The sequence below is a fragment of the Amaranthus tricolor genome, chromosome 6, assembly GCF_026212465.1.
Source record: "Amaranthus tricolor cultivar Red isolate AtriRed21 chromosome 6, ASM2621246v1, whole genome shotgun sequence".
Classification (NCBI taxonomy): domain Eukaryota; kingdom Viridiplantae; phylum Streptophyta; class Magnoliopsida; order Caryophyllales; family Amaranthaceae; genus Amaranthus; species Amaranthus tricolor.
This window is the reverse complement of record NC_080052.1, coordinates 20,388,907-20,401,366: the sequence shown is the minus strand read 5'-3', so window position 1 is coordinate 20,401,366 and position 12,460 is coordinate 20,388,907. Positions and strand designations below refer to the sequence as shown.

Below are 12,460 nucleotides of genomic sequence, written 5' to 3'. Positions count from 1 at the left end.
GTCAATGAATCAATTCAATTAAACTTTTAAGTGAATTGTTATACTAGAAAAATATAAGTTGATGATTTGTGAATCATCATGACAAAAAGAAAAACTATAAAATAATCAAAATAAAAAAGGTAAAAACAAAATTATTAAAAGCATTGATCTATATATACCTTACACTCGTGTGATTTACGAAATTTGTAAATTACAATTATTTACTTAGCAAACCTCATTGTTATAGTGCCAATATATTCATAATATTTTATCACATTCTCTATCAAGAGCCGTTTAAATTATATGTGTCGATGTAAAATGAATTATTCTCATATATTGTGTTATATTTTACTTGAAATAAGAGTTGAATGAGATTTGAATACAAGATTTTACCTCACACTGGCTGTTGATATTATGTTAAGAAACTAACTCCAATCAACATAAAGCATGAACCGGATAGTTTAGAAGTTACTCCGAAATTCCCTTAATATTTACTCTAATTTGGGTATAAGGGATAAAGAAGTACTTTCTTTGCATTTTAATAGTTTCTACAGTTTCTGTAACAACTACTATTCATAAACTAATTTTATTTAGTATATATTTCTCCATATATAATGTAAAATATAATCAAGTGGGATCTTGTTTGATTCTTCTTAATGCATATTTTTATAATATTAGTTTTTTAGAATTTTTTTATCATATAAAATTTAAAATATTAGATTAAAATTATATATTAAATAGCGTGAAAAACAGAAGTGTAGCAACTATGAAAATCTAGAGGTAGTAATAAATCTGGCATATTTGTATGGCACAGAGGTGAGATCGATTACAAGTCACAGGATTAATCGTTAATTGCCAATTACAAACTCAAATATAAGAGTTTTGCCCAATAAACAGATTCAAACATGTCCCTTAGCCAGTTAGATATAGAAAGATCTATTGGGTTACAAAAGCAGTATTAATGATGTTGACACTAGTCCCAAATATTCTATGTTTGGAGGTGATATAGATCATCAAATGGTTCTTTTTATGACATACATTATTGAGGTGGATGTTATAAATGCAAGAGGTAAGGAGTGACATGAGGTTTGTGTTATCAAAGAAGCAAAACATGAAAGAATAGATTCGTTGAATTGGTTGCCATTCTTATTAGATGGAATAATGTTATACTTCCTCCGTTCTGATTTAAATGCTACATTAGGTTTGGCACAAATATTAAGAATGCTGAACACCTACTTCATAGGCTACTGTTGAGTTTATAAGATTTGATGTTTTTGTTGTTGTTAATTTTAAAAGAAAAAGGAAAAATAGTTAAGATTAGGTAAATATTTTGCAGATTAATTTACATGTCAGTTTCATTTCCCCCCCAAAAAATATTTTCCCACCCAAATAATTCCCTCCAATATTTCAAATTATCAGCAAAAGTTAAAATTTTTACACAAAAGTCAGCATTAACACATTTCATCTTCTATAAATAGATCAAATTCTTCTATAGTCAGCATTAAAATTTTCAACACTTCTTCATTTCAATTTCTTCATCTGCTGTCCTCCCCTTTTAAAAAGTTCATAAGAATTTGGATCCAAACCTATTTCTTTCATCAACTCTACAAAACCAACAACAAGCAATCAAAAACAACAAATGGCTGAGGTTCAAATTCAAGAAGAGGAATTCATTAATCCTGATATTGAGGTATTTATTTCTTTTTTTGAAAACCTTAATATAGATTGTGAATATGACATTTATAATGAGTACACAAGTGAGAATTATGGAAACATCGATGTCAGTTTGAGTTTGGAGGAACCCATAAGCCATGGTCAAACATTAACACATGAAGAAACAGAAACAGAAACATTAAGACAGCAACCAGTAGGTAGTAAGAGGGAACTACCAGTTGAGACCAGAAAGTTAATTGTACAACAGTTAACTAGTTTGTCTACAGAATCAGATAGACGTTTGCCACGGGGTACAATTAAAACAATTGCAATGCAACATAACACATCTAGGTGGACAATATCAAGGCTGTGGGAATCAGCCAAAATATCAATGCAAAATGGCATTTTAATTGATGTTAATAGTAGAAAAAGGGGAAGAGTTGGTAGGAAACCAAAAGTTTTTGACATGAATTTGCTGAATGCTGTTCCGATTGAAAAGAGGACCACAATTAGAGCAATGGCCTCTGCATTAGGCATTGGTCATTCACAAGTTTATAGAATGATGAAATCCGATATTATTAGAGCACATACGAATTCTATTAAACCAAAACTTTCTCATGACCACAAAATGAGAAGAGTCAACTTCATTTTATCCCAAGTAATACCACCCACTGTAGACAACATACCAAAATTCTCACTTATGTATAATGTTGTGCACATAGATGAAAAATGGTTCTACATGAGTAGGGCAACACAAAGGTATTACTTATTTCCTTGGGAAGAGGAGGAACCATATAGATGTGTGCAAAATAAAAATTTCATAGGCAAAGTGATGTTTATAGCAGCTATTGCAAGACCTCACATTAATGCTACAGGTGAAGTGTTGTGGGATGGGAAAATAGGAATTTTTCCGTTTACAGAAACTCATTATGCAGTGAGGAGGTCAGAAAACAGACCAGCGGGTACAGCAACATTACGAGCAATAACAAGAGTTACACGCGACATTCTACGAGACAAACTAATCACTGAAGTGCTACCAGCTATAAGATCAAAATGGCCAGCAAATGGGGTGAAAGATATATGGATTCAACAAGATAACGCCAAGCCACATATTTTAATAAATGATCATGCATTCAATGAAGAAGCAAAGAAAGACGGATTTAACATAAGACTTGTTTGTCAACCAGCCTCTAGTCCAGATATGAACATCTTGGACTTGGGATTGTTTAGTGCTTTGCAATCAATTCAATTCAAGTCATTCCCCAAAGACCTCAATGATCTGATAAAGGCAGTCAATGATGCATATGACACTTTTGAACCAAAGCTTTTAAACTACACTTGGATACAGTATCAACTGTGCATGATAGAGGTACTAAAAGCTAAAGGCGATAATAACTATAAGAATCCACACATTGGAAAACAAAGACTGGACAGGCTGGGTATGCTGCCCAGGCAATTAAAAATTCCACAAGAACTAATTGATGCAGCACGGCAATTTTTATCTCATGGTATAATTAATCTCAATGATCTTCCGCAAGATGATTGAAATTAATTATCAATATGTAGACATTTTGTAAAGAAAACAGTATGTATGACAACATTTTGTAAGTATACAATTATGCATACCTCTCCATTTAGTCATTGAGGTAGTTATGTCACAAAAAAAAAAAACTAAGCAAGTTAAACATCATTCATCATTCCAATTTTCACTTGTGTACGTTTATTTAACTCTCAGATTTAACGATTAATCATCATTTGAAATTGTGCAAATGTAGGTATCTCAGCCTCATCTTAGTGCTTGAACCGGCAATAAGACAAAACACATTAACCATGTGTTAATATCTACTGCTCATGATTTAACTCTAAGGTGGCAATGAAACACACTACTATCTACACATTTCATCAAGCAAATAACAATCATCATTGAGACATTAACAAAGAAAACATTTTCAATAAATATAAACATCATGAATAATATCAAAAATAAGTTAGAATGCTCATGAGTTAAGACCACGAATTGTCGTCTTGCGTGGCCTCTTTTGCTTAGGTTGCACCTTATCGATTAATGCATAATCCTCCTCATCTGGTAAACCGTAGTACCAAGGTGGGGGTTCTTGATCAGGATCTTCAACACAATTTAATTCTCAACATTTCAAATAATAATGATCGTACCACGAACCAAAGATATTATCGTATTTTTTACATTCTCTTTGGGATTCTAATGAGTCGCACGCTTTTTCCTTTGTGTCCATCTCCTTAATAATCTTAAGTAGCAACAAAAACATAACAGAGGAAGTACACATAATAAAAATCTTATCATTAGTAATAGATCAAAGTTTAAATCAAAGTTTAAAAAAAAACAACTACTAGATCAAAGTTTAAAAATATCAAAAATAACAGAATCAAATTCATAATCAAATCAAAGTAAACATCAGAAAAAAAAAAACAGAGATCAGATCCAACACTAAATAAATCGAAATAAGAACAAGATCATACAACATCATATTTCAAACCAGATCTGGTGAAGGACTAAAACCAGATCTTGATTTTGGGATTAAAAACAGCTCAAAAACATAATCAAAAAAATAACAAAATCAATATCATAAACGTATTACAAATAAACATTAAATAAAAAAAATAAGAGCAGATCAAAGTTTAAAAATATCAAAAAATGAACATGCAAGAGAATCATTAATCAAAACAGATCTCATCGACTGCTACAACCACATCATCGTTTTCGTAATTTAAAACAAACCAAAACCATAATAAAAAAAAAAACAGAATCAAAATCATAATCAAATTAAAATAAACATGAGAAAACAAAAAAAGAGATCAGATCCAACATTAAATAAATCGAAATAAGAACAACATGCAACAATATCATAAATCAAACCAGATCTGATAAAGTACTAAAACTAGATCATGATTTTCGGATCAAATCATACCAGATGAAAGCAAAGAGTAAAAAGAACATGCAAGAGAATCATTAAAGAAACCAGATCTGATGAAGGACTAAAATAAGATCATGAATCTGGGATTAAATACAGCTTAAAGAAATAATCAAGAGAATAACAAAAACAAAATCATAAACGTATAAAAATAAACATGAAATAAAAAAAAACAGAGCAGATCTTAGTTTAAAAATATCAAAATAGACAGAACATGCAAGAGAATCATTAAAGAAACCAGATCTGATGAAGGACTAAAATAAGATCATGAATCTGGGATTAAATACAGCTTAAAGAAATAATCAAGAGAATAACAAAAACAAAATCATAAACGTATAAAAATAAACATGAAATAAAAAAAAACAGAGCAGATCTTAGTTTAAAAATATCAAAATAGACAGAACATGCAAGAGAATCATTAAAGAAACCAGATCTGATGAAGGACTAAAACAAGATCATGAATTTGGGATTAAATACAGCTGAAAGAAATAATCAAGAGAATAACAAAAACAAAATCATAAACGTATAAACATACACATGAAATTAAAAAAAAAAAAGCAGATCAAAGTTTTAAAAAAATCAAAATACGAAGAATATGCAATAAGAATCAAGATTTTAGGATCAAAGCATACCAGATGACGATTAAAGCAAAGTGTATAAAGAATATACCAGAAGAAATAGAGAAATTTCGGAAAACCCAGATGTAAACCTTTAATCAAATACAAAACCAAAGATCAGAAATAAAACCAGATATAATCCATCCTTTCGTAGTCAATAGTGAAAGAAAACCCAAATAATGAAATCAGAGACGGCAAAGAAATGAAAGAAAACCAAAGATCTTTAGGGTTAGAACTTTCCAGAGAGAATGAGAGAGATGGAGAGGGGAAAATGGCAAAGGAAGAGAAATGGGATTAGGGTTAGGAAAGGAACCGGGTTACTTATATAAAGAGCAATCAACGGTCAGATCTGGGCAAACCAAATCCAACGGTTCACATTCATCCCACCATTAATATAAGTAGTTGGAAAGGTTGGTTTAAATGGGAGAAATAATTAATTGAGATAGTGTATTTAAATAGAGGAAATAATTAATTGGGATGGTGGGTTATGGGAGATTAGTTGAGTTTTTAATGAGAATAATAAATATGGAGGGAAAATTAATTTTAATTGGAAATAAATAAAGATTAAATAATTGTAGGTAAAAAAGTTAGAGAGGTATAGAGTAGCATAAAAGTAGGGGTAGGTAGAATTTTAAATGATTGTTTTATTACCAAAAATGGAAATGTAGCAAGTATTATGAAATTTCCAAAAATGGAATATGTAGCAAGTATTATGGAACGAAGGAAGTATATAAGAATACAATCTATAATTTAGGAAACTAAATATTTACACAATATTCTATACAATCACATTAATTATACAAAATATCCTATCAATCAAAAGATATTATTCTAATACGCCCCCGCAGTCGAATCAGGAGGTTGGCACACGCTGAAACTGGATCGAAAATCATCAAAAAGGACCCGAGGAAGGCCTTTAATGAAAATGTCAGCAATCTGATAGCGAGAAGGAACATGAAGTGCCCGAACATCACCATGTTTAACTAGTTCACGAACAAAGTGAATGTCGATCTCAATATGCTTAGTGCACTGGTGATGCACTGGATTACCGGCCAAATAAACTGCACTAACATTGTCACAATAGACGATAGTAGCCGTAGTAATAGGACAGTGAAGCTCAAGGAGTAAGTTACGAATCCAACAAGTCTCAGAAACAGCATTAGCGACACCACGATATTTAGCCTCAGCACTGGATTTAGACACAGTAGGCTGCCGTTTAGCTGACCAAGATACTAAATTAGCACCTAGGATAACACAGTAGCCAGAAATATAGCGACGGGTGTCAGGGCAACCACCCCAGTTTGCATTGGTATATGATAAAAAAATGAAATAGGAGAGCGATACAATTGCAAACCGTGGTGTGGAGTACCCTGGACATAGCGAAGAATGCGATGAATAGCAGCCACATGCTCAACTCGAGGATCATGCATATATAGACAAATTTGCTGAACGGCATAGGAAATATCTGGTCGAGTAAAAGTATGATACTGTAAAGCACCAGCCAAACTACGATACAACGTAGGATTATCACAAGGAGAACCCGCTTAGCACAAAGTTCCCCAGGAACAGACTTACAGTGAGACATGCCTGCTTTTTCAAGAATCTCAGATGCATACCGCTGTTGAGAGAGAAAGAGTCCCGTAGAAGTACGAGTAACAACAATACCCAAAAAATAATGAAGAGAACCCAAATCCTTCATAGCAAACTCAGAGCTAAGTTTGTACATAATAGACTGACGAAGCATATCAGAAGAAGCCGTAAGAATAATATCGTCCACATACAACAAGAGATAAGCAAGATGAGAACCATGACGATAAAAAAAAAGAGAATTATCAGAGATACTGTTAGAAAAACCAATAGTGGTCATAAAAGTGGCAAACCGCTGGTACCAAGCTCGAGGGGCTTGTTTGAGACCATACAGAGATTAGCGAAGAAGACAAACATGATCAGGACGTGTAGGATCACGAAAACCCAGAGGTTGATGCATGTAGACGGTTTCAGTCAAGTGACCATGAAGAAAGGCATTCTTAACATCCAGCTGATTAATGGACCAAGACCGGGAAAGAATAATGCTTAAAATAATGCGAATAGAAGCAGGTTTCACAACCGGACTAAAAGTTTCATCACAGTCTATGCCTCCCAGTTGAGATTTACCATCACCGACAAGACGCGCTTTATATCGCTCAAAAGAACCATCGGACTTTGTCTTTAAACAAAAAATCCACAAAGATCGAATGACATTAGCATTAGGAGGACGAGGCACAAGATCCCAAGTATGATTCTCAATTAAGGCATCAAATTCTTCTTTTATAACTAACTTTCAGTTCGGGTCACGAAGGGCATGGAGAGGACTTTTGGGTAAGGGTGAAAAAGAAACGGATAAGGCCTGGGAGTAGTATTTAGGGTTAGGTTTGAAAATACCAAGCTTACTGCGCGTGACCATGCCAGGTGGTGAGAATAGAGGATCGGTAATAGAAGAGGGGGAGGGAGAAGTGGGCTGGCAGGGTACTGAGCTGCGTGAGGCAGGCCCAGCAGTGGTGGGGGGAGATGGATTGGGGGGTAGGGGGGGAATGAATAGGCCCAGTAAGAAGGAGAGGGTGGGTGTAAGATGCTGGTGGGCTGGAAACAGCAGCAGGCCCAGTAGAGGGTGTGTGGGGGCAGGGGGAGGTAAGGTGGGATGTTGTTGGGCCAGAAGGAGGAGCAGGCCCAGTGGAAATGGTGTGGGCTGTTTTGAGTAGAAGGAGAGGAAGAGAATCATCTAAGAATTGATATGCTTGGGGGGATGGTGTATAGGAGCGGGAAAAGGGAAAGGTTGCCTCATCAAAAAGAACATGTCGAGATATAATAAATTTACGGGATAAGAGATCATAGTACTTGTAAACCCTATGAGAAGAAGGGTATCCCAAACAGACACACGGAGCGGAACGAGGTTGGAGTTTATGGATAGTAGTAGAGGGAAAAAGAGGGAAACATAAACACCCAAAAACCCGTAGATGAGTATAGGAAGGAAACTTACGATAAAGTAAGTGAGTGGGAGTGAGATTGCCAAGGAGTTTAGAAGGGAGAATATTAAGGAGATAAGTGGTCGTGGCTAAGGCGTGAGGCCAAAACGGCGGAGGAAGAGAAGCATGACACAAAAGAGTACGAATGATGTTATTGATGGAGCGCATTTTTCGTTCGAATTTGCCATTTTGAGAAGAGGTGTAAGGACAAGAGAAACGAAGAGTAAGAACCTGATGAGCACAAAATTGATGAAACATTTTATTGTCAAATTCACCCCCGTTATCACATTGAAAAATTTTGATTTTGAGTTAAAACTAGGTATGAACAAAAGTATTGAAATTCACAAACACATCATATACTTGGGATTTGCGAATTAAGGGAAAAGTCCACAAAAAAATTATTATAATTGTCAAGAAAAAGAACATAATATTTGTATCCCGAAGGACTAGAAAAAGAACATAACCCATAGAAGAACTAGTCCCGGTGTGATAACTTTGAGCCGGTCGTGGGCCAAGAAGTCCAGTATAGGGAGAGGAGGCATTGCCTTGTGTGGGATAAGGAACCCACGAAGTAGTAGGAAAAGCGGCAGGAGGTTGGGCCCAAGTCTGACTGGCCCAGTATGGCCAAGAGGAAGTCCAAGGAATAAAAGGAGATGGGCCAGAATTTGGAGAATGGCTGTTGAGCCGATGACCAAAAGAAGAGCTGGACCTAGGATTGTGGCGCTGCAGGGACTGACCAAAACCACTGCTAAAGTCGTGGTGGCTGCTGCGGCTGTTCCGTCCACCACATCGAGGCTAACGGTGGCCACCACGGTGGTGGGGGGTACCACGGGACGCAAAATGGTCGGAATTGTCCTTAGGTGTAGCAACAAGAGCCGAATCTTGAGCAGTAAAAGAGTGTTTATGGTTGGAGCGCTCTTCTAATTCCAATATAGAACGAAGGGTATCAAAAGAGCGAATTGGAGTCATGTGTTGAACCAAAGACCGAAAGGTTTTATAATCCGAATTCAAACCATGAAGAACTTGAAGAGCCAATCGATTATCGGAGACAGAAGCACCAAGGTTAGTAAGAGAAGTAGCAATAGTTTCAAGTTCGTTGCAATAGGCTTTGACATTGGGAAAATTCGAGAGAGAAATTTCATTAAATTGAGACTCAAGATGAAAAATCCGAGAGGTTTTATTATTTTGAAAATTGTTCTCAAGACGAGTCTAAGCATCAAAAGTACAATCATCGGGACGAACAATTGATTGGAGAAGGGATGGACTAATAGCACCATAAATCCATGTGCGAACAATGTCATCAAGTCATTGCCATTCGGAATCTTTAGAAGCCGATGCCTTAGATGAGTCATCAGGAAGAATGTGACCATCCACAAGATGAGCCCGACAATGAAGTTTGAATAAAGTGACCCAAGTGTTAAAGTTGGTGCTATCTTCATCAAGTTGGATTGGTACACTAGTTTAATATTAGTAACCAAAGTTGCGGGATGAATTTTTGTAGGAGAGGCCATAGAAGGAACAAGAAAAAGACAAGAGAAAGATAGGAGAAGAGGGCGGCAGCCGTGGATGGTGGCTAGTCGGCAGGGCAGTGGAGGTGGAGGGAGTAGTAGGATGCAAGAAACCTAGGCAAATGATACCATGAAAGAATAGATTGGTTGAATTGGTTACCATTCTCATTAGATGGAATAATGTTGTTAGCTAAGGTTTAGAAAACTAAATATTTACACAATATTCTACACAATCTATAATTCAGGAAACTAAATATTTACACAATATTCTACACAATCATATTGATTATACAAAATATCCTATCAATCAAAAGATATTATTCTAACAAAACAGAGAGTTGCGATAGGGCGCCTTGAAAAAGGCTTTGAGTGCCTTGAACAATAAGGCGTGCAGTAGAATTCAATAATGGTATGACATGAGATGCTCGAACAAGGCATCATAGTGATGAAATGAGCACTTGTGGCTAGAAGCATAATGATACGTTTTTCAATAGGTTATTTGATTGAGACACGTCATGTTGTTAGCTGAGGTTCTTTTATAGATATTGTGGGCTATACATATGGCCTTAAATCAGCATTAGAATCATGGGAGAGGCTAATACAAGGAGAAAATAGGGTTGGTGTTGAAGAAAAGAATAAGTGGAAATAAGCTAGATTTAGGTTGAATACTGTGTTTGTATTACCTTTAATGACCATTACAACTCCAATTTATACAACTATTAGGAGATAACTAAGGAAACAAATAAACTAGGAAATAAGAATATTACCTTAATACTACATGCTAACTAAGGTAATAAAATAACTGAAGAATAAAATAAAATATATACACATATTCCTACACTCCCCCTTAAGTTGTTAGGTCATAGGACTCTCAATGCCTAACTTGGATAAAGTATTTTCAAAGACTTCGGCTGTAACAACTTTTGTAAGAATGTCGGCTAGTTGATCTTCAGATTTCACATGTGGGATGCTGATGGTTTTCTTCTCGATTTTCTCCTCTATGAAGTGTTTGTCAATATCCACATGTTTCGCTTGATCATGTTGAACCGGATTCTCTGAGATATTGATAGCTGCCTGGTTGTCACAGAATAGTTTGCATGTTGCTGTTGGTGGGAAGTTCAGTTCACATAAGAGTTTCTTGAGCCATAGTATCTTCGTTATCCCTTTGGCCACGCCTTTGAACTCTCCCTCAGCAATTGATAGTGCTACTACTTTCTGCTTCTTGCTTCTCCAAGTAACCAAGTTTCCTCCTACAAGAGTGAAATATCTGAAAGTTAATTTCCTACTATCTCGATCACCTGCCCAATCAGCATCTGTATAAGCTATGAGGTAAGGTGACCATTCTTTCCAAAGAAGACTCCTCTATCACTTGTGCCTTTTAGGTATCTCAAAATTCTTATAACAGCCTCCATGTGTGATGTCTGAGGGAGATGCATGAATCTACTAAAAACTCCAATTGCATATGAAATATCACGTCTAGTGTGGGACAAGTAGATGAGTTTTCCCACCAATTTTTGATAGTTTTCTTTGTCAGTTGGTTCTTCTCCTTGTACTGTTTGAAGTTTATGATTGGCTACGATTGGTGTTTCGGCTGGCTTTTAATCAAGCATCCCAGTTTCAGCTAAAAGATTTAGAATGTATTTCTTCCGATTAATGAAGATCCCCTTTCTTGACCAAAACACCTCAATAGAAAGGAAATATTTCAAGTTCCCTAGATCCTTCATTTACAACTCCATGAATAATTTCTTCTTAAGATCACTGATTTCTTCTTCATTATTCCCAGTAATGAACATATCATCGACATAGAAAATTAAGCATGTAATCTGATTGTTTCCTTTCTTCAAGAATATCGTGTGATCAAAATTACTTTGCTCATAACCAAATTTTTTCATGGCCGTGGTGAACCTGCCAAACCAGGCCGTTGGGGATTGTTTCAAGCCATATAAAGCCCTCTTGAGTCTACATCCTTATCCTGGTGCAAATTCATCAGAGAACCTAGGTGAAGCATGCATATACACTTTTTCTTCAATCTCACCATGGAGGAAGGAATTTTTCACGTCAAACTGGTATAATGGCCAATCTTTATTAGCAGCTATCAAGAATAGAACTCTGATGGTGTCAATCTTAGCAAAAGGTGAGAAAGTCTCTGAGTAGTCAATCCCATATGTCTGAGTGTACCCTTTTGCGTCCAGGCGAGCTTTGTATCTCTCAATGGTTCCATCAGCATGATACTTTATTGTGAATAACCACTTGAAACCCACAATTTTCTTCCCTTTGGGTAGCATACATCTTTCCCATGTACTATTTCTCTTAAGAGCTATGACCTCATCTTTCATTGCTTTTTGCCATTTTGAATCTTGGAGGGCTTCTTTAGTATTACGAGGAGGGATCTTGAGTATAAATAGGCTGTGAAGGCAACTGTTGTCTGTGCCAAATTACCAGTATCATCTCTGCTCATAAGGTATCGAGACCTCTGTGCTTCAAAATCTGGATCGTACCACCTTGGGGGAAAGCCTCTCGTACTTTTAGGAGGTAGTTTATATCTTCATGGTAACTCAACAATACTGGATACATCATTACAAGAATCACTTAAGGATTCAGGTTTAGTTAATACCTCCTGAGGCTCAGAGATCACCTCTTGTTCACTAGATGCATCAGACAAGGTAGGAGAAGTCTGAGAAGAAGGAAGCATTATGTCTTCAGTGACAATGTCGGTGGGATTACCTACTTGCTCTTTGGGGTCTAGATCAATA

At 35.9% G+C, this 12,460-nt stretch overlaps 2 protein-coding genes across 2 annotated transcripts; one reads left to right on the top strand and one right to left on the bottom strand.

Moving 5' to 3' along the window:
- Positions 1–1,618: 1,618 nt before the first annotated feature.
- Positions 1,619–3,178, top strand: LOC130815663 (uncharacterized). The gene has a single exon (XM_057682152.1). It carries the CDS (start codon positions 1,619–1,621, stop codon positions 3,176–3,178), a length of 1,560 nt encoding a protein of 519 aa, XP_057538135.1.
- A 5,816-nt stretch (positions 3,179–8,994) lies between these two features.
- Positions 8,995–9,569, bottom strand: LOC130815662 (uncharacterized). The gene is made up of 2 exons (XM_057682151.1): positions 9,474–9,569; positions 8,995–9,408 (listed from the first exon to the last, which is right to left on the bottom strand). Exons 1-2 carry the CDS (start codon positions 9,567–9,569, stop codon positions 8,995–8,997), a joined length of 510 nt encoding a protein of 169 aa, XP_057538134.1.
- Between the last annotated feature and the right edge of the window lie 2,891 nt (positions 9,570–12,460).